The sequence below is a fragment of the Spermophilus citellus genome (assembly GCF_964194105.1).
Source record: "Spermophilus citellus genome assembly, chromosome: 4".
Taxonomy (NCBI): Eukaryota; Metazoa; Chordata; class Mammalia; order Rodentia; family Sciuridae; genus Spermophilus; species Spermophilus citellus.
The window spans coordinates 162,309,525-162,334,404 of record NC_138185.1 but is presented as its reverse complement, the minus strand read 5'-3'; the positions used below and the strand labels follow the sequence as shown (position 1 = coordinate 162,334,404).

The 24,880-nt window shown below is 37.9% G+C and overlaps 1 protein-coding gene and 1 pseudogene across 9 annotated transcripts in view; one reads left to right on the top strand and one right to left on the bottom strand.

The window, feature by feature from the left end:
- The window catches only part of GARIN2 (golgi associated RAB2 interactor family member 2), a 53,748-nt gene that overhangs the window by 25,142 nt on the left and 3,726 nt on the right, over nucleotides 1-24,880 (bottom strand). For 6 of the 8 annotated variants that reach the window (XR_014021445.1, XM_081289908.1, XM_081289913.1 and 3 more), the window contains 3 exons: nucleotides 21,731-21,930; nucleotides 20,417-20,969; nucleotides 17,077-17,324 (listed from right to left, as the gene is read on the bottom strand). Coding sequence is in view for 7 of the 8 variants with exons in the window: in XM_081289908.1 (XP_081146034.1) it covers nucleotides 17,077-17,324; nucleotides 20,417-20,969; nucleotides 21,731-21,930 (1,001 nt within the window). In the remaining variant the exon portion in view is untranslated. The remainder of the gene's footprint in view (nucleotides 1-17,076; nucleotides 17,325-20,416; nucleotides 20,970-21,730; nucleotides 21,931-24,880) is intronic. The other 2 variants (XM_081289911.1, XM_081289912.1) reach the window with 2 other exon arrangements.
- LOC308646666 (vasculin-like protein 1) lies at nucleotides 858-3,276 on the top strand (annotated as a pseudogene). Its single transcript has one exon. The product of its transcript is annotated as a vasculin-like protein 1 (transcript).

The window sequence follows — 24,880 nt, the reverse complement described above, 5'->3', positions numbered from 1 at the left end:
CCGAGTGTTTGGCCGGAGGATATGAAGGAAAACTACTAAACTCAGCTGGTCTTTGCCGTTCAGCACAAGGAAAGATTGGTAGATTCATGTGGCCTTGTTAATGATTGAGCAATGATGGAAATGGATCCAAAATAAAAAGTGACTTCTCTACCAAAGCAGTAGAAGATTCTTCATATCACCTTCTATTAGCTGAATTCATTTTTGAAGATGATGCAAAACAAGTGAAATACAGAAAACTGAAGAGAAGAAAACCTCATTTTGGAACTTTCTGCTTGACTATTCCTAACCCCCTCTTTCTACTTGTTTTAATTTTGTTCTGAATTTATTAAATATTGAAGACCAAAGAAATAGAATATACATATAGGAGCTTTATACCAAGAAATTTGCCTTGAAAGATGCTGTTCTGTGGAGGGAAAAGTGTATCAAGTTCTTGTCTGATTTTTTTTAACAAGATTTCATATATGTTTAGAGTTTAGAGTTTAAGAAAATATAAATACATATCTGCACACTATTTTTAGCAGTTGTGTAAGAATAATGACATTTATGTTTTAAGGGCTTTGTCATGTGGTTGTTTGCCACTGGAGTTGACTACTCATAAGATCTTTTATAGTGCTTTAATATTATATTTTTTGTCTATCACCTTGATGACATTACTTGCCCACACATGAGGCCACCTGTCTGTGTAGCTATGACCTTGTTATGAACAGTTCGCACTCACTGTGCAAATGTCCATGTATTACCTATTTAAGCAACATCATAGTGCCATTACTCAAGGAAGTTGAATGAGGTGAACATAGACATAGCTCTTTCCCCTTACCCCTTTTTTAAATGTAACAAATACTTTTTATGTTCCCCTTCCCCCTTCCCCCTTTGGAAGCGAGTCAGGAACTAGGTAGTTTAGGATGATCAATTAAAGGGACTCAGAAAGTGAGCCACCCAGAGCCAGGCTTCTTTGTGCTTCATCACAAGGCGTGCTGCTGGCCAGACTGCTTAAGCACCTTTTTAACAAGAAGACCTCGTGAGAGAGCCAGCTGATAGCCTCAAGGAGTTCGAAAAACAGGACCACAGAGGTTACACTCTGGGATCCTCGCCATGAGGTTGGATGCCTCACCTTGCTGAAAAGAGACACTGGACCTAAATGGCGCAGCATGACTTTGTTCCTGCTTGGCTAAATTTCTCAACACCACAGTCAGCTAAGTCACCTACATCCACCTTTGAAAAACACGGAGAGCACCTGCCCTGAGGAGAAGGTAGATTTGGAGTGAGCTGTCGTGGACACAATTCCTCTGATGGCTTTTTTTAACAATGGGCCCCTACGAACTACAGGAGATTCCTGGCACCAGCCCTCCCTCTTCCGCCATGAGTCTGTGGACTCTGGTGTCTCTAAGGGAGCATATGCTGGAATCACAGGGAACCTATCTAGTTGGCATAGTTCTTCCTGAGGTCATGATGGCATAAACCAGCGTAGTGGAGGTCGCACAGGGAACCATCGACACTGGAATGGCAGTTTTCATTCCCGGAAAGGCTGTGCCTTTCAAGAAAAGCCACCTACAGAGATTAGGGAAGAAAAAAAAGAAGACAAGGTGGAAAAGTTGCAGTTTGAAGAGGAAGACTTTCCTTCTTTGAATCCAGAAGCTGACAAACAGAATCAGCCATGCAGACCTATTGGGACCCCTTCTGGAGTGTGGGAAAACCCACCTAGTGCCAAGCAACCCTCCAAGATGCTAGTTATCAAAAAAGTTTCCAAAGAGGATCCTGCTGCTGCCTTCTCTGCTGCATTCACCTCACCAGGATCTCACAATGCAAATGGGAACAAATCATCAACTATGGTTCCAAGTGTCTATAAGAACTTGGTTCCTAAGCCTGCACCACCTCCTTCCAAGCCCAATGCATGGAAATCTAGCAGAATGGAACACAAATCAGGATCCCTTTCCTCTAGCCGGGAGTCATCATTTACCAATCCAATTTCTGTTACCAAACCAGTGGTACTGGCTGGTGGCATAGTTCTCAGCTCTCCCAAAGAGAGTCCCTCCAGCATTACCCCTCCAATTGAGATCAGCTCCTCTCGTCTGACCAAGTTGACCCGCCAAACCACTGACAGGAAGAGGGAATTCCTGAAGACTTTGAAGGATGACCGAAATGGAGACTTTACAGAGAACAGAGACTGTGACAAGCTGGAGGATTTGGAGGACAACAGCACACCTGAACCAAAGGAAAATGGGGAGGAAGGCTGTCTCCAAAATGGTCTTTCTCTCCCTGTAGTAGAAGAAGGGGGGGACCTTTCACACTCTCTGGAAGCAGAGCATAGGTTATTGAAATCAATGGGATGGCAAGAATATCCTGAAAATGATTAAAATTGCCTTCCTCTCACAGAGGATGAGCTAAAAGAGTTCCACATGAAGACAGAGCAGCTGAGAAGAAATGGCTTCGGAAAGAATGGCTTCTTACAGAGCCGCGGTTCCAGCCTATTCTCCCCTTGGAGAAGCACTTGTAAAGCAGAGTTTGAGGACTCAGACACAGAAACAAGTAGCAGTGAAACATCAGATGACGATGCCTGGAAGTAGGCATATAAAGGCTCACAGTTAATCTGACTCAGTAAACTCAGCTTGTGTGTTTAGGGAATATACAAAAGAAATTGTTCTTTTCCTTTTCTTATGTTGTTGAATATTTCATGCACAAGGGAAATAATCATATCCCAAAGAAAGAGCAGTTGGCTTGTTTAGCTTTTGTTGTTTTTCTTCCCTGTTATCTACTTAATAGAAGTTTGTGTGGTGGGAAAGATTTTTTAAGTACACACACACAGTACATATGGGGCGATGCACAGGTGGGAGCTGGCAGTGCAGAGATGCAGAGAGGAGGAGACACTGGTCTGCAGCAACAGCTTCTACTACCAGCCCTTGAGGCACTCACCCCTGTGCTCAAGCAATCATTGTCAATGACAAAGTGACTATTGAAGTTATAATTGTATTAAATTAATGCTAATAATTTGGATATTTTATTTTATTTTTGGCTGCTTGGGTAACTTTAGCCCTTAACAAAGCATATGTGGTTTTTTTTTGTTTGTTTGTTTTTGTTTTCTTTTTTCCTTTTTGGGTACAGCTGTAAAATATTTGGATATAGGAAATGTGTTATTCTTGCAGCCTTGATATTCAGGGTGGATTGTAAAATATAAATTTTTGTGAGATTTCAAAGATTAAGATTATTTTGATAACATTATTTACAGATTTGAAAGATGTGGTTATCACAAGTCTGTTGAGGGGAAAAAGTACTGCATAAAATAACTAACTTGGAATAAATTTTGCATCAGTTTAAAAAAATAAAAAATAAATAAATAACATTCTCCTATCACCTTAATTTTTTTGCTGTATTAAAAATATTTAAGTTTTGTGCCCTTCAATTTCTTCCCTAGGTTCAGTTTATTGGGTAGTATAATAGAAAATTTATTTTAGAGATACTGCATAATGTAGAACCATTTTTTTGTACTCTATTCAATGTGAGTCAAATCTACATTAGATTTTTTTGCTAAGTCTATTCTAGAATTTGAACCAACCAACCTTTCTTCCTTCCTGCCTTCCTTCTTAACCTACCTACCTTCTTTCCTTCTTATTCCCTTCCTCTCTCTCCTTCCTCTATCCATATTATATATATATAATATATATACATTTATATATACATATATATAATTTATATATATACACACACATATAGAATTTATATATATACATATATATAGAATTTATATATATAGAATTTACATATATATAGAATTTACATATATAGAACTTATATATATATAGAATTTATATATATATAAATTTAAATCAAATATATATAAATTTAAAGCAATTACCATGAGCCCGACATGTGTTTTAATTCCTAAGATAGTTCTATATGGTTGACATTCCCATTTTACAAATGAGAAATCTAAAACCTAAAGAAGTTAAATAACTTGCTAAGATCACAGAGCTAGTAAGAGAGGAGTCAAGATTTGAACATAGAGATCTAACTGCAAAGCTCATCCTTTAGTTTCTGTGTTAAATTTCTCCTAATTAAGGCATCAATCTTCTTTTTAAACTGTAAATGTAATCAATTACATAATAAAACTTTAATAGAAACATCTATCAATAGCTACAATAAATATCAATTCCTTCAATCATCAGCTATGCTCAAACTGTGGTTTCTTCCCATCCCATAGTAGAAATAAACTATCATTGTATATACATTTTTGGAATTTTATTTTTCCAGCTTGTAAGTGCTATTAATTATGTAGCCCTTTTTCATTGAAATTCTATTGCTTTTCCTAATGAGAGTCTGCTGTTTCACTAAATAAACATACTATTTCCTGGTTAGCCATTCTTCCACTATTGGTCATTTGGATGAGGTACAGGCTTAAACTATAAAACACTATGTTCAGGACTGGGGTTGTGGCTCAGTGGTAGAGCACTTGCCTACCACTGCATGAAGATGAATAAATAAAATAAGGGTATTGTGCCCATCTACAACTAAAAAAAAAAGTTTTTAAAAAACCACTATGTTCAGGTGTGGGAAGGCATTCTGACACGTGATTGGGTGACTCCCGTTAAGGGCCTGAGGCGCTTTGGCTCTGTCGAAGCTTTCCCGACCCTTTCCTGATGAGAGAGCCCATCCGTGTGGGGGTGTGCCTGACCACTGACCCCGGGGACCCAAACACTGACCCTGACCTTGGAGTGCAGCCCCCCCTCAACCTTCATTGGATGGAATTCTCCCCTGAATCTCTTGTTCCCCAATAAAGGGCTACTCCCAGGCGTGTTCGCTCTCTCTCTCTCTCCTGCTAGCCCTGAGTAATCCTCGCTGCCCTGCTGGGCGGCTAGAGGTGGGAACCAGAGAGGTGAGCCGTCTCGGACCTAGCAATATAAATAAGGTAACTGGTCTGTGTGTTTTATTTCGATCTCTTCTAACTAACTTTATGCCTAGAACCTCATTAATGAAACCACTGCGCAGGCCGCGTGGTAGAATTGGCACCCAACGTGGGGCATTCTAGATTAGTTAGATTGAGTGGGAGAGCACTATAAAGATAAGGAAAAAAATAAAGATAAAGGAAGATAAGGAATAAAAATAAAGATAAAGGAAGAGGTGACAATTGGGTCACAAAAGTACCTGGAGATATTGAAGGAAAGAGACGTTAAATTACTTAAAATGGGAAATTCAACTTCTACGGATAAGGAAATGTATCTGACTATTTTAGGCAGTATAATTAATCAGAAAGGAAAACAGATAAAGAAAACTCAGTTATTACAATTCTTAAAGATTGTAGGTGAATATTGTCCTTGGTTTTGCGACCAAGAGTCTCCAAATTTACTTACTTGGGAGAAATTAGGAAGGAAGTTACAGAGAGTCTGTCTTTCTAATGAACTACCTGGAGGCATAGAAAATATACAGAAAACTTGGATGGCCCTAGAAGTTTGTCTTTTTGAATATATGGGCCAAAGTTCATGGCCCCCTGAGGACCTTTTAAAAGGCATTCAACGAGCTGTTAGGTTTATTCAAATGGAGAATCAGCCTGAGGCTAAGTTAATTCCCTTTCCCTTAAGCCATTTAAAAACAAAGGCACTAGGGGCCAAGCCAAAGGTTAGAAATGTGAACTTAAACTTGCAGCCCCATGCGGAGGATTCAGATGGCGCAGATCAGCCCGCCTTCTCGCCGCCATCATTCCCTCCTAGCGGGAGCCGAGCAACAATACGGGGAATTCCAAGGGAGGTCGCACAGTGTGACGTCACTGGCGCCGACCAGAACAGCCCGCGATTTTTACTGGGACAGAGATCACAGACAGTTTTTTTAGGACCTTCAAAGACAGCTGAATTAAATCCTGAAACGGGGCCGGAACAAATCCCTACTGGGATTTTCGGGCCGCTTCCTGATTATACTGTAGGTTTGATTTTGGAACGTAATGAATTAAAGGGAGCCATTGAGGTAATACCTGGTGTGATAGATTCAGAATTTAAAGGACAGTTATATGTTACTGTAAAATCCAATTATGCCCTAAGGCTCACCCCAAAGGATATTTTTTTCTCAATTAATATTATTGCCTTGTGTCTCAGAAAGGCACCTGCCGGTAGATTCAGTTTCTAAACCGCCGGACAGAGTATACTGGTCCCAGTTAGTACGGCAAGAACGCCCTTTATTAAAACTTAAAATTAATAATAAAAATTTCCTAGAAATAATAGACACAGGGGCTGATATCTCGGTATTGTCCAGTAGGTTTTGGCCTAGGAACTGGCCTTTGCATGTAGCACCAGCTAACCTAGAGGGAATAGGACAGGTTTCACAGCCTGCTCAAAGTGCCAACTATCTCCGTTGGGAAGATTCCGATGGGAACAGTGGAGTATTTAAGCCTTATGTGTTAGAGTCTTTACCAGCTAACCTATGGGGAAGAGATATTTTAGCCAAAATGGGATTGTTATTAGTTACTCCAAACTCTATAAGGTCAGTTGAGGAAGTTAATCAGAGGTATTTTCCTGGAGATGATAAGGAGACCCTTCAGGAAGAATATCTGTTTACAAGCCAGTCTCCACGACAAAGATTAGTAAATGCTCCAAACCAAAATTTTTACTAGGGGCCCTGAGTACTTCCCCGATCCCTAAGACAGCTGAAAAAATCACGTGGCTCACAGAGGAGCCTATATGGATTGCTCAGTGGCCCATCTCAGGGGAAGAGCTTAAAATAATTCATAGATTAGTTGAGGAACAACTTCAGGCTGGTCATATTGAACCAACGCTTAGTCCTTGGAACACACCTATTTTTGTTATTAAGAAAAAGTCAGGAAATTGGAGATTACTACAGGATTTAAGGGCAATAAATCATGCAATTCAGCCTATGGGATCATTACAGCCAGGACTTCCCTCCCCCACAGCCATTCCTTTAGATTATAGCTTGATGGTAATAGATTTAAAAGACTGTTTTTTTCTCTATAAGGTTACATCCTGAAGATTGTGAAAGATTTGCTTTCACTGTCCCAGCAATTAATTTTAAGGAACCTGTTAAAAGATATTGCTGGAAGGTACTTCCCCAGGGAATGCGTAATAGTCCTACACTGTGTCAAAAATACGTTGATCAGGCAATAGATCCCATAAGAAATAGTTTTCCTGATGCATATATTATTCATTTTATGGATGATATATTATTGGCTCATGCTAATCCAGAGGTACTTTCAGAAATTTTTACTCAGTTAGAGACTTCACTTACAGCAATGGGTTTATGTATAGCTCCTCAAAAAATTCAAAAGGTATCTCCTTTTCAATATCTAGGTCAGATAATTCAAGGAAGTACAATCCGTCCTCAAAATCTTCAGATAAGAGTTAAGAAGTTACGTACCCTTAATGACTTTCAAAAACTATTAGGAGATATTAACTGGCTAAGGCCATCCTTAAAACTAACTACTTCTGAGTTAAGTCCTTTATTTCAGATATTACAAGGAAATCCTTCTCCAACCTCTCCACGTCAACTAACCTTGGAAGCTAAGACAGCCTTAAGAAAAGTTGGAATTGCAATTAAAAATGCACAGCTTACTAGAATAGATCCTAAAGAAATAGTGTATTTATTAATATTTCCAACTGAGCATACCCCAACAGGAGCCATATGGCAAAGATTAGGAGTTATTGAGTGGATTTATTTATCCCACTCCCCTCAAAAAACATTAATTCCTTTTCATGATTCTATAGCTCAATTAGTAATTAAAGGTAGAACTAGGATTTCACAATTAATTGGATCTGAGCCTGATATCATAATTATTCCATTTTCTGTTCAACAGACTAATTGGCTTTTTCAAACTTCTAGCTCATGGCAGATAGCCTTTGCAGATTTTCCTGGGCAGATAGATAGCCATTATCCTCGTGATAAGATTGTACAATTTGCATCATTACCGTCACTTATCTTTCCAAAGATTGTACGAGCTTATCCAATAGAGAAAGCTTTATCGGTGTTCATGGATGCTTCAGACTCCGGTAAGGCAGGTTTCTTCAGCCATGTTCACACAGAGGTAATACAAACTTCTTATACTTCTGCCCAAAGAGCAGAGCTTCAAGCTCTGATTTGTGCCTTAGATTACTTTTCAAATGAGCCTATTAATATCTATTCTGACAGCTTATATGCAGTCGGAGTTACCAAAAATATCGAAACCTCAGTTATTGGGTTTACTTCATCACAGGAGTTATTTGAATTATTTCATAATTTACAAAAGACAGTGCTAATGCGAAAGTACCCATGTTTCATAGGACACATACGTGCCCATACTAATCTTCCTGGACCTCTAGTTTCAGGTAATGACAAAATTGATAAGTTAGTAGCTTTTTGTCAACAGATGTCTTCATATGACTGTGCACTAGCTTCCCATTCCGTACATCATCAAAATGCTTCTAGCTTACGTAAAAAATTTAATATTACTAGAGAACAAGCTTGTCAGATTGTAAGCCAATGCCCTATGTGTGTTATTCACACTCCATCTCTGCCATCAGGGGTAAATCCCCGTGGATTAAAACCAAATCAAATATGGCAAATGGATGTAACTCATATTCCTCAATTTGGTAAGCGTGTTATGTGCATGTCATAGTGGACACTTATTCTAGATTTATTTTTGCCACAGCACGTACTAAGGAAAATACTCAACATGTAATTTCTCATTGCTTAGCAGCTTTTTCCGTTTTAGGGTGCCCTATGCAGATTAAAACAGATAATGCTCCAGCTTATGTAAGCTCTTCTTTTCAACAATTTTGCCAAGAGTTTAAAATTAATCATAAAACAGGAATTCCTTATAACCCCCAAGGTCAAGCCATTGTGGAACGAGCTCATTTATCTATTAAGCTTCAATTACAAAAATTAAAAGGGGGGAATAGGATTGTGACTCCCCAAAATAGCCTTAATCATGCCTTGTTTGTTTTAAATTTTTTAAACTGTGACTCAGAAGGTCACACTGCTGCCGAGAGACAAATGTCTCCCTCAGTAACAGGCCCCTTAGGCAGAGTTCTGTGGAAAGATTTACAGACTGGTCAGTGGAAGGGTCCGGACCCGGTAATAACATGGGGCCGAGGTCATGCTTGTATCTTCCCAGAAGGTGCTTTCCGTCCTATTTGGGTGCCTGAACGTGCTATCAGACACGGAGGAGATAGAACCCAGATTCAAGCGACTGAGGATCGACCCGGAGGAGCCACTACCCAGAAGGAGGAGATATTGGAAAAAGATGAAGAAAGACCAGATTGAACCAGCCGAAAAGCTGATTTCGTGGAAAGATGTGAAGAAGCTAACAACCCAGGCTTCCCGAATACTTCGACGCCTAGGAAAGAGCAGGACCCCAGTGATGATGGTAGCAACAGTAATTGCCCTACTGGGCTGTCAGGTAAAAGGGAATCAAGTAGACACTTATTGGACATATTTCCCAGATCCACCCCTGGTACACCCAGCTGTGTGGACTGGAGAATCTATTCCAGTATTTACTAATGACTCATTCATGATGGGAGGATTTACAGATACTCATATTACTCCCAATCATGTGACTAGATTTAATTATTCTGGCTACAGTGCCCAATTACCTTTGTGTTGGTCACATGATAAACATGCTGGCTGTCTGAAAGTATCATTCGAAGAAAAGACAGCGATCAGTAAACCTAGACTGACAAATAATTCTATTTATGGGGACTTAAAACCTAATACTAGATCAGTAATTAAGATGGGACTTTCCCATAACAAGCGAGTCATTTCTACAAAACCTCCACCAATACCCCACTGTCCAAATAGTTCTATAATTGAGATTGGCACCTTTCCTAAATGGATGGATTGTGTAAATACCTTTCCTGTACAACATAAGGTGTCTAAAGATAGTGGGTATATTTTAGACTGGTCTCCAAAAATTGATAAGAGACAATTACGAAGAGATTCTGCTATGACACCTGCAGGATTTGTTAGTAATATTTTGACTTATAGTGAAGGAGGTGTTCAAAAAGATATTTGGCATTTAATTGCTGCCTCAGAATTTTTACATTTTACAGATAAACCTTTACCAAAATTTGTCGGTAAGAACTGTAAAGAGGGATCTTGCTATGGCTTAAGAGCCTGTGTCCAATCTCCGTATGTTTTAATTATTGGAAATGTAAAAGTTAAATGGATAGATGACAGATATTTTGTTACTTGTAATAAGTGCAACCTAACCAATTGTATTACTAGGTATAATGGAGGAAAAGGAGTGCTGATACTTCATCAGCCCTCTTTCGTTTTATTACCTGCTAATATTTCAGAGCCACGGTATGCTGATGCTGGTTTACAAGTCTTGCAGCAAATTCATGCCCAGCTAACAAGACCTAAACGTGCTATTGGAGTCATAATTGTTGGTGTTTTAGCACTGGTCTCTTTTATTGCCTCAACTGTCTCTGCATCTCTGACATTGTCTCAGAATATTCAGCATGCAAAATTTCTTAATAATTTAGCTCAAAATATTTCCAAGGCTCTGCGTAATCAAGAAAATATTGATGAAAGGATTGAGACTAAATTAAATGCCTTAGAGGTGACTGTTATGAACATAGGTAATGAACTTTCAGCCTTAAAATTTAAGGAAAGGCTTAAATGCCATGCTAATTATAAGTATGTATGTGTTACAGCTGCCAAGTACAATGCTTCTCTCTGGGATTGGGAGAAGGTTAAAAACCATTTATTAGGTATTTGGCAAAATAGTAATAATAGCTTGGATATTCTGGAACTTCATCACCATATCCAAGACATTCAAAATAATAGAGCTGATTTTTCAGATCCTTCTTCTTTGGCTAACCAAATATTGAAGGAATTAAATGGATTCAACCCTGGAAATATTCTTAAACACTCCGCTTGGTACATTATTGGATTATTCTCTTTGCTGTTAATTCTCTTTTGTATTGTAACTATAGGATGGTGATTCTTCCAATCAAGAGTCCAGGAACTCCAGAGAGTGAACTGCCACCTCATTGTTAAGAAAAGAAAGGGGGGATATGTGGGAAGCCATTCTGACACGTGATTGGGTGACTCCCGTTAAGGGCCTGAGGCGCTTTGGCTCTGTCGAAGCTTTCCTGACCCTTTCCTGATGAGAGAGCCCATCCGTGTGGGGGTGTGCCTGACCACTGACCCCGGGGACCCAATCACTGACCCTGACCTTGGAGTGTAGCCCCCCTCAACCTTCATTGGATGGAATTCTCCCCTGAATCTCTTGTTCCCCAATAAAGGGCTACTCCCAGGCGTGTTCGCTCTCTCTCTCTCTCCTGCTAGCCCTGAGTAATCCTCGCTGCCCTGCTGGGCGGCTAGAGGTGGGAACCAGAGAGGTGAGCTGTCTCGGACCTAGCAATATAAATAAGGTAACTGGTCTGTGTGTTTTATTTCGATCTCTTCTAACTAACTTTATGCCTAGAACCTCATTAATGAAACCACTGCGCAGGCCGCGTGGTAGATTCAGGGCTGGGGATGTGGCTCAGGCGGTAGTGTGCTCGCCTGGCATGCGTGCGGCCCGGGTTCGATCCTCAGCACCACATACCAACAAAGATGTTGTGTCCGCCGAGAACTAAAAAATAAATATTAAAAAATTCTCTCTCTCTCCTCTCTCACTCTCTCTTTAAAAAAAAAAACCACTATGTTCAAATAAGTTACTTTCTCCTTTGACTTATTTCTTTAACATGTATTTCTGTAAGTCAAGGGGTATAACCATTTGTAGCATTGAGTTTCCAAGTCACTCTGTAGAAAGCCCTCCACTATTTACGGTGACATCATAAATGTTATGGACAGCTAGTAAAATGCCAACTGGTAACTGCTTTACTTGTATTTCTTTACTGTTAATGAAGTTGATGACTCTTCAAGTATTGGTCTTCTGGTATTTTCTTTCTTTCTTTTTTTTAAATTTTTTTTTTGGTTATAGATGGACACATACCATTATTTATTTATTTTTATATGATGCTGAGGATCGAACCCAGTGTCTCACACATGCCGGGCAAGCACTTTACTACTAAGCCACAACCCCGGCCGCTCTTTTTTTTTTTTTTTTTTTTTTTTGGTATTAGGGATTGAATCAGGGACCCTTGGCCAGTAAGCCACATCCCCTGCCCTGTTTTGTATTTTATTTAGAGACAGGGTCTCACTGAGCTGTTAAGCACCTTGCTTGCTGAGGCTGGCTTTGAACTCGAGATTCTCCTGTCTCAGTCTCCTGAGTTGCTGGGATTACAGGTGTGCGCCATTGTACCCAGCCTGGTGTATTTTTTATTCCTGTTCTTAAACCATTTGTTAATTGGATAGTTTACAAATTCCTATCAGCCATTTAAGTATAAAGATACTCTATTCTTTTTCCATTCTGTTGTTATGCATTTATTTAAAATTGTTAATTTGGCTGATACTTATACTTGTTATGCAGCTTGGAACTCAATTCCCCCAGAGCTCCCATTTCCTCAGCTTTCTGCTCAAAATCCCTTCCTCAGAGAGCATGCCCATGACTACCTGTGTAAAATATCCCTCTGCTTTTCTCAAATCACTCTTTTTTCTAAGTTTTTAATCACAGTGCATTCCAGTTGGCATATATATTTTATTTGTTTATGATCTCCCTACTAGAATAAAACATTTCAGGAGACAGGGGCATGATTATTTTTATAGTCTATCTCCAGTGCCTAGCACATAGGAGGAATTTAATAAATATTATTGAGGGAATGACTCCAACTTGGCCATTGAAAATTATTTTTATTGCTTCTGTGGACAAGAAATGAACTTTCCTCTGTAATAAAGGCAATGATAATATTGCATTTTTTTCTTTTTGTATATTGTCTGATCTCATTGATTCAAATCTATTTTTGTATCTTTATTTCTATATTCTAAACTTTGTACTGGTAATTATTTTTAATAGGGTGCCGGGGATTGAACCCAGAGGTTTGAGCATGCTAACCATGTGCTCTATCCACTGAGCTGCACCTCTGGCCCCTGTCTTAGAATTCTGATAGCCTTAATTATGACATGCCTTAAGATGTTATGGGACCCAGTGCCCTGAAGACATTTTCTTTTCTTTTTAGTTTTTGATTCTGGGGATTTAACTCAGAAGGGCTTTTACCACTGAGTCACATCCCCAGCCCTTTTTACTTTTTATTTTGAGTCAACTTGTCTCCCTAAGTTGCTTAGGTCCAGGCTAAATTGCTGAGGCTGGCTTTGAATTTGAGATGCTCCTGAGTCACTGAGCGTACAAGTATGTGTGCCACTGTACTTGGCTCCTGAAGACACTTTCCATCCCAACTGTTTCTTTGAGACTCATACCCCTGTCTTTTCCATATATTTTTAATTATTTTGCTTTGGTACTGGAGTTTTATCCCAGGGGTGCTTAACCACTGAGCTATATCCGTAGCCTTTTTTTTTTTCTTTTTTGAGACAAGGTCTCACTAAGTTGCTAGGTCTCACCGAATGGCTGAGTCTGGACTTGAACTTGAGATTTTCCTCTCTTTGCCTCCTGAGTTGCTAGGATTACAGGCAAGTACCACCATGCCCAGTTTTTAAATAATTTTATAATTTCCTTGAAATATCCTATTGAGATGTTCTTTGGTTTTATATTAAATACATAAATCAGTTGAGGATGTCTTCTCAACTTTGCTGTTTTATTAAACTTACTGACCCATAAGGAAAGCCTCTTTTCTTTTTTCAAGTTGTACTTTATTTCTACCATGTAAGTTTTGTGTTTTTAAAATCAGTTATCTTATTACCACACTTGATTTTTGTTGCTGTTGCTATTAAAAAAATGCATTCTTTTTTCAGTATTCTTTATGTTTATTAATTTTTTTGTCTTCATATTTTTTATTGGTGCATTATAATTATATATAATGGTGGGATTCATTGCAGTTGATCTTAGCCAAAAGGTGGAGAAGCGATGGTGGGATTCATTGTTACATATTTGTTACATATTTGTACCTGCACACCAGTAAACACTTCTTGATAAAAGACAGCTGCAGTGATTCCTGTTTCTTGGGCCTGCATTGTCTTGGCCTTGGTTCATTTTCTAACTTTGATTCCTCAGTGTTGCATTGATGTTATGAGCCCAAATATCTTTCCACCAAGAATACAAAAGGTAAAAAAATTCCACGAAGAATACAAAAGCTAAAAGATACCCCCAAAGAAGGGAGATTGACACTGAATAGTCGAAAACTGTAATAAATGGTTCACTACATCTTCCTACTTTCCTTTAGTGTTATTTCCATATATTTAAAACTTCTGAGTTTCCATTACACCTTTGATTTCTCTATTCCTGACACCCCGGTGCTGAGGAGAGTCATAGGATGTGGACTCCACTCTTGTTTGGGGTTTGATTCCACTTACTTACAATGGGCATCTGTTGAAGAGTTTGTTTTCCCTGCAGTGTTATCTCTGCTGCTTCTACAACCCTCTACTGCTGTGGGTGTTATAGTGGCTTCATCCTATTCCTTAGAGTTGCAATTTCTGCTTTGTAGGTGAGTTCTCCTTTTTTTTTTCTTTTTAAAAATTAATTTATTTTTTTTAAATTTTTTTATTGGTTGTTCACAAAATTACAAAGCTCTTGACATATCATATTTCAGACACTTCTCAGAGGAGGATATACAATCAATCAACAAGTACATGAAAAAAATGAAAAAATGCTCACCATCTCTAGAAGTCAGAGAAATGCAAATCAAAACCACCCTAAGATACCATCTCACTCCAGTAAGATTGGCAGCCACTATGAAGTCAAACAACATCAAGTGCTGGCGAGGATGTGGAGAAAAAGGTACACTTGTACATTGCTGGTGGGACTGCAAATTGGTGCGGCCAATTTGGAAAGCAGTTTGGAGATTCCTGGGAAAGCTGGGAATGGAACCACCATTTGACCCAGCTATTCCCCTTCTCGGACTATTCCCTGAAGACCTTAAAAGAGCATGCTACAGGGATACTGTCACATCTATGTTCATAGCAGCACAATTCACAATAGCTAGACTGTGGAACCAACCCAAATGCCCTTCAATAGATGAATGGATAAAAAAAAAGTGGCATTTATACACCATGGAATATTACGCAGCACTAAAAAATGACAAAATCATGGAATTTGCAGGGAAATGGATGGCACTAGAGCAGATTATGCTTAGTGAAGCTAGCCAATCCCTAAAAAAACAAATACCAAATGTCTTCTTTGATATAATGAGAGCAACTATGAACAGAGTAGGGAGGAAGAGCAGGAAGAAAAGATTAACTTTAAACAGAGACATGAGATGGGAGGGAAAGAGAGAGAAAAGGGAAATTGCATGGAAATGAAGGGAGACCCTCATTGCTATACAAAATTACATATAAGAGGTTGTGAGGGGAATGGGAAAATTAACAAGGAGAGAAATGAATTACAGTAGATGGGGTAGAGAGAGAAGATGTGAGGGAAGGGGAGGGGGGATAGTAGGGGATAGGAAAGGTAGCAGAATACAACAATTACTAATAGTGGATGTGTAACTGACGTGATTCTGCAATCTGCATTTGGGGTAAAATTGGGAGTTCATAACCCACTTCAATCTAATGTATGATATATGATATGTCAAGAGCTTTGTAATGTTGTGAACAACCAATATGTTTATTAATTTAAAAAAAATTGAGAGGCAGGTGTAATGATGTACACCCTACTATCAACTACTCAGGAAGCGGAGGCAGGAGGATTGCAAATTCAATGTCAGCCTGGGCAACTCAGTGAGACCCTGTTTTAAAATAAAAAACAAAAAGAACTAGAGATGTAGCTCAGTGGTAGAGTGCCCCTAGGTTTGGTTTAATCCAGCAAAACACAAATAAACAAAATATATATAAATTTGTTACATGTGTTTAAATTATCATAACTTTTCTATTCTTTTGTATTTATATGATTAATATTAATAATTTCCTTAATTTTACAATAAGCTTGTTGTGTTTTGCCTGTTGAGATTCTAAGAATTTAGTATTTATTGTAGACTAAACTAGAATTTTCTTTTTTGTGTTGTCTTTGCCTGGCTTTATAATCCAAATAGATTATTTGCTTCATGAAATTGTGAAAATAAGACAGAATATTTTTTGTATATTTCTATATTAAAACAAAACAGTACATAAAATAGAGACAAGTCTTAGAGTATCTAAAAAACTGTTCTGGAAAAGTCAAAACTGTCTTTTACTTAAATAAGAGCTTTTTGATAATTTTTTTCTATTTCTTCAGTTTTCAATTTCTGGTTGCATTAATTTTGCTTTTTTCTTTTACATTTTTAATCTTATTTAGCATTTTCAAGTTATTGAAACAAAACTGTATTTGACCTTTCTCAATAATGTTTTACCATTCTTCTTGATATAACATCTTTTATATTTTTCAATTTTACTTTAAAAACAAAATAGCCAACCCAATGGTTTGCCAGTTTTGTCCAGTTTTGTTTTGTTGCTCTTTTTGAAGAATCAACCAATCTTTTTAGCACTTTAAATTATTTTAAAATTTTCTAGTTATTTAATTTTTAATGTCAATTTTTTCTGTTTTCCCGTTTATATATGTATATATACATATATATTTACACTCCTCATTTCATTCTTACTAATAGGGGTCTTGCTTTGTGGCTCAGGCTAGTTTTGTTTTGTTTGTTTGGTTTTTTTTTGCATTCAAGTTTGCTATTGAAATTATGAAAATAGTTTTTTGAATTTTCATTAGTGCAAATGTCACACTCATTAGATAAATATAAGAAATATATAGAGGCTATGTAGAGAAGAAGATATAGAGAAGTATAAAGATAAAAGAAAACATACCCACACAAGCCCTCCAGAACTCAACATCCTGGCTTCAAAATGTGAACACTGTGATTCTCTTATATTTTGTAAACACAAAATGGACAACAGGCCAATAGCCATAATACTAACTGAGTGGTGTAAGAAGCTGGTTTAAAAATAAAAATTACCAAGGTTGAATCAAGGTTGTGGGTAGTTAAGAGTTGACTATATCATTGGGCAATTACACTGTATCTGTCTCTGAGAATCTTCAGAGACAAATGGCTCAATTATAAGGACTTTAAAGCACGCACCTATTTACATTGCTTTACATCTTAGAAACCCCCACAACATTTTCTTTCCACATACCTGGAGTCTACTGCCTTGAGAGCTGTGTTTTTTAAATCAGTTGTCTTTTCTTCAGAGGTTTTGTCACTCATTTCTTTTGATATGTTTGCCTCACTTCTTGCTGCACTCAAAGTAGTATGAAAACACCTTTCACCTTGGAAAGTAAGTGTTATGTCTGAGATGGTGACGTGTTTTGAGGATTCTTTGAATTCACTCTTACTTTTTGTATCTCGTAGACATCCAGGCTTCATAGTGCTTTCCGCCATTTCCTTTGAAAATTACAAAGCAATAGCAAGTCAGGTAATAGAAGAGTGTGATATAGAAATAGATTATTTATGGAGCAGTATCTAGTACAGTAATCATTTCATTCACATTTACTGAGTGTGCACAGGTGTTGGAGGCAGGCAGTGTGGGAACCATGGCCTGCCCCACTGCAGCCTGATAGCACATTCAAAAGCTCATTTTGTGATGTGCACCAATGTCACCTCACATAAAACAAATAGCACTTATAATTACAGCATTTCTTTTCTGCGAATTGTAGGGGCAAGGAATGTTTTCTGAAAATGTTAGTCTCCTAGTCTACGAGCAACAAAGATATGATAGAGGCTTGGAGTTCATAATAATACTAGTCTTTGTTTTTCAAAAGATTTAAAGCCTGTACCTAAAATCTAATACCCTAAAATCTCTCCCCATTCTTCTAATTTCCTGGAATCTGTTACTGTGCCACTTCTTAGTCACTTACTGATCACAGCAGAATCTCTCATTCAGGCTGGTGAACCCCAAAGCTTGTGTTAACATTCCTCACATCTGTACCTTCTTCCTCCCATTGCCCCTACCTGGTCCATTACCTCTATTATATTTCCTTAAAAATAATGTAGTAATCTGGATCTGGGGTTGTGGCTCAGTGGTAGAGTGCTCAGCACTACCTAAAAAAATTAATAAATAAAAATAAAGGTATTAAAAATAGTGTGATAATCTTATTTTAAAAGATAACACTTTCCTTTTTTTCCCTGAAAATTAAAGCTATTTATATTATAGAATACTTGGAAAATCCTCTAAGCAATAAAGTGAAAGGTAGAAATTATTCCTTGCATGAAGCCACTGTCCAAAAAAAGCCATTCCTCTGGCACAATTAATTCCCATCTCTTTGTTCATTTATTTATTTTTTATTATATATGCTTTGACATTGTTTTGAAGTAGCTGCCTACATTTTTTCACCTAACATTTCATTACTCTAAGCATTTTCCTCCTGTCATTAATAATTGTGTAAAAACAATCGATTTTTTCATAATTAAAAATAATTTATCTTTATTATAGGAAACAGAGAATCCAAAACAGTATAAACAAGACATAAGTGGCCCATAGTCTTACAATCTAAAGATTAACTGCTATTCACAATATATATATATATATATATATATATATATATATATATATATATATATATATATATTTATTTATTTGTATGTGTGTGTGCAAATGTATTTTTACATCCCAGAGAACATATTATTCATTTTTCACTCAATTTTATATCATATACACTTTTCCAGGTTAAGAAACATTCTTAAATAATTTTAATAACTACAAAATAGTAATTCATTTAACAAAGTTTTACTCAGTGCCTATGATATTATCAGGCACTATGGTAGCTCCTGAACAAGATAAATATGACATCTGCCCTTCATAAGCTCAAATTTGTTTAGCTATTCCTAGTAGATATTTAGGTTGCTTCCGTGCTTCCATTATTATAAGCATGGGAAGCATAAGATATGATTAATGTGTGCGTGTGCGTGTGCGTGCGCAACCAGAACCTTTTGAGTGCTAAGTATGTTCTACCACTGAGATGCACTCACAGCCTATAACTAACATCTTTGTAATTAAATCTTCATTTCTGTCAAAGGGTACAAATATTTTTAAGGTTCTTGACTCAGAATTATTTCAAGAAAACTGACCCAATTCTCATTTATACTATAAATCTCTACAAATTCCCAGTTGACTACACTTTTGCTAATATTGATAGTGTTTATTCTTTTAATTTTTAACTTTTTTGCAGTGCAGATTGAACCCAGGGCCTTGAACATGTCAGGCAAACACTCTACCTTAAGTACACTTACAGCTTTTTTTTTGAGATGGGATCTCACTAAGTTGCCCAGACTTGTCTAAAACTTGAGATTCTCTGCCTGCCTCAGCCTCCAAAACAGCTGGAATTACAAGCATGTGTCCCTGAGTCCAGTTCTGTGTCTGTTCTTTTTTTTATTTTTTATTTTTTTAGTTGTTGATAGACCTTTATTTATTTATATGTGGTGCTGAGAATCTAACCCAGTGCCTCACACATGCCAGGCAAGTGTGCTACCGCTGAGCCACAGGTCTCAGCCCCTGTGTCTGTTCTTTTAATTAACAATTACATGGGTTAAATATTTTTTGTAGGAGCTCCGTGCATGGAAAAATAGGAGTCGCTGGTCAATAGGAAGAACAAGTTCTGATATTCTATTGCACAGCATAACGGCTATAGATTGTAAAATACCAAAAAAGAGAAATTTAATTTTTTTTCTAGTATTATTTATGCTCAACTTCTGTGAAACTTCTGTCCTCACCCTTTGATCTATTTCTATTGTGAGCCTAGTGGAGAAATTTTAGCAGTTTTCTTCAGACTGATCTCTTCACCTATTATGCATCCTGCCATCAGATTAATCTTTAAAACAAACAAAAAACAAAACAACTCCTTCATTTTCTTACACAGCCCTTAGTTGCTAAGGTTTTCTCAGAGTGAAGTCTCCACTTCTTGATTTGGCATTCAAGGTTTACAAACAACTTTCCAATCCTATATGGTAATATTCTCCACATATATTATGCTCCATCCTACTTGAATTAAGCCGAACATGGCTTTGTTTTTCCACTTCCTGGACTTTGCCTAGTGAAGTTTCATCCCTTTCTTCAAGTTACTGGGCACTTCTCTATATATTTAAAATTTAAAACAGTCTTACTTTATTAATGTCCTCATTTTGGAGGTGAAGAAACAGGATCACGTAGGTTCAGTGAGCTATTCAAAGTCACACAACTAACATGCAGCAGGTTAAGAATCTAACCCAGGTTTTCTGACTACATCCTCATTTCTTTCCATTACACCACAGCTTTCAGGCACTAGGTTAAGTTTGACAGTAAGGATGTTTGCTGCCTATTTCAAAAGATATCATACAACCCCTTTACACCAGGTCTCAGGGATCAGGTCTCATTTTTAAACTTAGGTCACTCACAGACAGTTCCACAGGTGATAACTAATGTCACCTGACTGAGAACTGTGACCTTATTTATTGCTCTAGTGCTTGATTATTAAAGAATCAAAGTCTTCCATGTCACATACCTTTTCCTCTTGTTTGGCTCTTATTATGTCATCATTTTCAAACACCACAGTGACTCCTGAGAAGTTTGAGGCATCAGGGCTATGTGTGTCTTCTGTGGCTTCTACGACTTCTGTGATTTCTGTGACGATATTTACATCTGGAACCTCTGGGACCTCATTTTCTGGAACATCTGTCACATCTGTGACATCGGTGACATCTTCAAGTTCCGAGAAATCTATGCTGTCCATGACATGAATGCCTTCGGTCCATGTGTACGGATGTGGGTTCTGTATAGTTGAGAACTCTGTAATGTCCATGATGTCCACGGAGCCTGTGATATCTGTGCTATTTGTGATTTCTGAAAAGCTTGAGACCTCTGATGCTTTGAGAACTTTGATTTTCTCATGATTCAAGAGGGAGATGAGGTCTACCCACTGAGAAAATAAGGCCTCCTGTTTATATGGAGGAGCACAGAGCTGTAAGTAGTAGGCTCGGCCACTCACCAGCTTTAATTTGAGGCGCAAGTTCTTAGCATCATGCACAGAAAGAGTAACAAACTGCAGAGGGAGAAACCTGAAAATGAATGCAAATGTAACATTATCTGGAGACCTGGTTGGAGACCTATATTTTGTATCAGCTTGAAGAGTGAGACTCAGGAAAAGGACTTTTGTCCCAGATAGTTCTGAAGGAGGACTCCTCAGAGTCATCTCATTCTAATCATGTGTCTAGACCTCTGATGTACTAAAAATCAGAATGCCACCTATTTATCATGAGAAAATATTCATTTTAATTAACTAAAAGGGCTGTTTCTCAGAGAAATTAAGTGATTTGCTCAACATTGTAGAGCAAGTGACTGACCGAGAGAAGACCAGAGCTAATTCTGATGGCAGCCAGGATGTTGCGTGGAGAGGAGGTGTGTTCTTGGGAGATTATTTATTATGGGTCATCAGTTTTTGTTACTTAGGTTTGTTTATTTAATTTTATTTATTTTATTTTTAAAAAATATTTATTTTTAGTTGTAGTTGGATACAATACACTTATTTTATTTATTTGTATGTGGTGCTGAGGATTGAACCCAGGGCCTTCCACATGCAAGGCAAGCGCTCTACCGCTGAGCCACAACCTCAGCCCCAGGTTTATTTATTTTTAAATTAACTGCCTGTTTGACTTTGTCATAAACCATGTTCCTTGACTTTGAGAACACTTTTCGGTCATTTGCATTAGGGAATGCAAGTGAGATGCTTCTTTGGAGCAATTGTCATCAGCGGTTCCATTTCCACAGGGCTCAAGCATATTTTCTAAAAGATTCTTAACCTCTTCTCTTTGTAACTCACCTTGTAAGCACCAGCTTCCCTGTAGAAGGGGATGTCAGGAGACTTTCAAACAGGGGTTCTGAACGTTTTTTAGCAGCAGGTGTCAGATGTGCCAGCAGCATCACATTGGGAGTCTTCTGGGTGGAACTGGAAGAACAGATGCCTACAGTCACCCAGTTGGCTCGATTATGAAGGTAAATGGATTCACCTCTTCTGTTGACCTGAGTGCAGAGAACAAGACAATGATTTTTAAAAATATATATATTTAGTTGTTGTTGGACCTTTATTTTATTCCTTTATTTATATGTGGTGCTGAGAATGGAAACCAGGCCTCATGAGAGACAAGCGTTCTCCCATCGAACCACAGCCCTAGCCTGAAGATGATTTTTGATGAAAGTCACAGAACAGGCAGCCTCCCTTACTGGATCAATGTAAGAGAAGTTAGGATACAGAGGGGAAATTAATCATGATGTATTTATTCCTTTGCTTGTTTGGGTTAATTTTTGGAGATACCACAAGTGAATAGACATAATCCCCTTCATGTGTGGGAGTCTCCCAGGGAAGACAAACATTAAACAACTTAAGTAACTAATTATTACTGTAGCAAGTATTACCAAGAACAAATTCTGGGAACATTTAACAGAGCACTTAGCTTAGGGTGGGGATATAGCCAATGATGTGACAGTAAATGTTTAACAGTTCTCAGAAGATTCACTTACACATAAACTTTTTGAAAATGTTACTGATAGTTGGGTGGCAGGAAGATCAAAGCTAATCTCAGCAACTTAGCAAAACCTGCAGCAACTTTGTGAGACCCTATTTCGAAATAAAAAAGGACTAGAACTATGGTTCAGTGGTAAAGTACTCCTGGGTTCAATACTCAGTACCAAAAACAATAACAACAAAATGTTACAGATACATTGGGCAGTGGTAAGAGTGCTTACATAGCATGCATGAGGCCCTGACTTTGATCCCTGGCAACACAAAAAATAAATACATAAATAAATGAAAACTAAAATAAAATGTTACTGATATAAAAGATGAGCACCATACAATTTACATAAAACACACAATATTCTTTACTTTTAATACCATAGAGTCAAGTAACGTATTCTATAAACCTTTGTCAAACTCTTGCATCCGTAACCTCAAGAGCATAGATAATAGTAAAATGTAGTAAAAAATAGGAATTGTGAGTTTTGGCTATTTATTATCATTGGTTTGGATGTAAATTTATATATCTTATTATAATTGTTACTATTATTATTATTTTGAAGTACCAGGGATTAAATTCCAGGCTCACACATGCTATATCCCACTGAGCTATAATCCCTAGTAATATAACTTAATTTTTAATAATGGCTGTATTAAGCCAGGCATGGTGCATATTTAATTTCAACTACTCAGGAAATTGAGGCATAAGGATCTCTTGAGCCTAGAAGTTTATTGCCAGCTTGGACAACACAGCAATACCTTGTTTATATTAATAAACAAATAATAAAATAATGATAATAATGGCAGGACTTAAAGACCAACTTATAAACTTCCTGAACACTTGCCAATAGGCCCACTCCAGCCCACCATTGGATATGGGGTCATGGAAATATACTCTGAGGAGGGGACTCCTAGCTGAGACCTGAAGAATGTGAGAGGTAAACTGACTGGTGGAGGGAAGAAGTTTCTGGGCATAGGAACAGTATATGTAGAAATCCCAAAGTCCAATAATCTTGGGCAATAACATCTCTGTTAGTTGGCAAAAGAACAGACTGGTAAAGGGGTTGACAGAAATGTGAAGGAAACCATAGAGGAGCTACACTGGTTTCTCAGTTGTATGAGAACTGGTTCAATTAAAAAAATAAACCACTTATAAACAAATATATTCCAAAAGAAGTTGTGATCCACACTCCTCACAGCCTACCCAAAGCTGTGCCTCTGATGAACAGAATCCTGGATTTGTTCATTATCCACTCTTCAGTGATGGTGACTCAGTTCTGAGGTTAAATCCCAATTAACCTAAAACTGACTTGGGACCCCTCCTGCTTGCCTGTGACTAATTTCAACAGGGGCATGTGGAGAAGGCCTGGCCAGTGAGAAGCAAGTGGGGGCCTCCTGGTGGCTCTGGGAAGGTTTCCCAATCCTCACAAGAACACAGCAGGATGAGATGTTTCTCTTGTGTTCCTGGCAGCTGTCACTGCAAATGTCTTGTTAGAGAGCAAAAAGAGAACCCAGCACCCTGGGCTCTTCACTCTATTTGAGATTATTGTTTTTGTTTGGATTTTTTTTTTTCATTTGAATCCATTGAGTCAGGAATCTGAGTAGCTTGCTACCAAGGACACACTGACCAGGAGAGGTTGTGGTGTATCTTGAAGGGTATGACATTTTTAAAAAATAGTTGTTTTAGTTGTGTATGGACTCAGTGCCTTTGTTTTTATGTGGTGTTGGATCGAACCCAGTGCTTCACACTTGCAAGGCAAGTGCTCTGTAACTGAGCTACAATACAACTCTAGCCCCGAGGAGTATGACTTTTTCCCAAATTATCATGTGGGGCTGTGTCTGATCTATAGACTGTTAACTATCTCCCCAGTGTAGGTCAAGTGTCATGCAATCAATGAAAATATTCCAAAGGTAATTTGAAAAGGGCATAGGAAGAAAAGTGAAAAAATAAAATAAAATATTATTGGTAGGAAACAAATATGTAGAAGGCAAAGAGCATCAAATCATGACTTGTTACTAAAACAAATGTTTCTGGAGGCTTCACTTCCTGCTATGGTATATGCTATGGGGCTGGAAGGGTCATGCTAAGTCAGGAATCAGTGCCCAAAACATGTTTACGAAAGGTGAAGTCTCCTTACCTTTCAGGAAGGGTTTGTTATCCTCCCTGTCACCCCTCTGTGGAATCAGCTGAGTAGCTGCTAGAATGTGTTGGAATTGGAATTCAGTGTGGCTGTTAGGCATTGATGAGGCATTTCCCAACCTTTTCAATTAGCAGTATGGCCCATCCACTGAGCTCCTTTCTCCATTTATTTTGTGAATATTCTAATGTCAAATGTGTAGAGGAGAGTTTGTACAGATGTGCTGACAAGCAGTTTCATTCCCAACATAGGCACGTTTTTTAGGAAAAAGTCAGGTTTTCTCCCTGACACTGAGCTAACATTCATTATAATCCTTAGT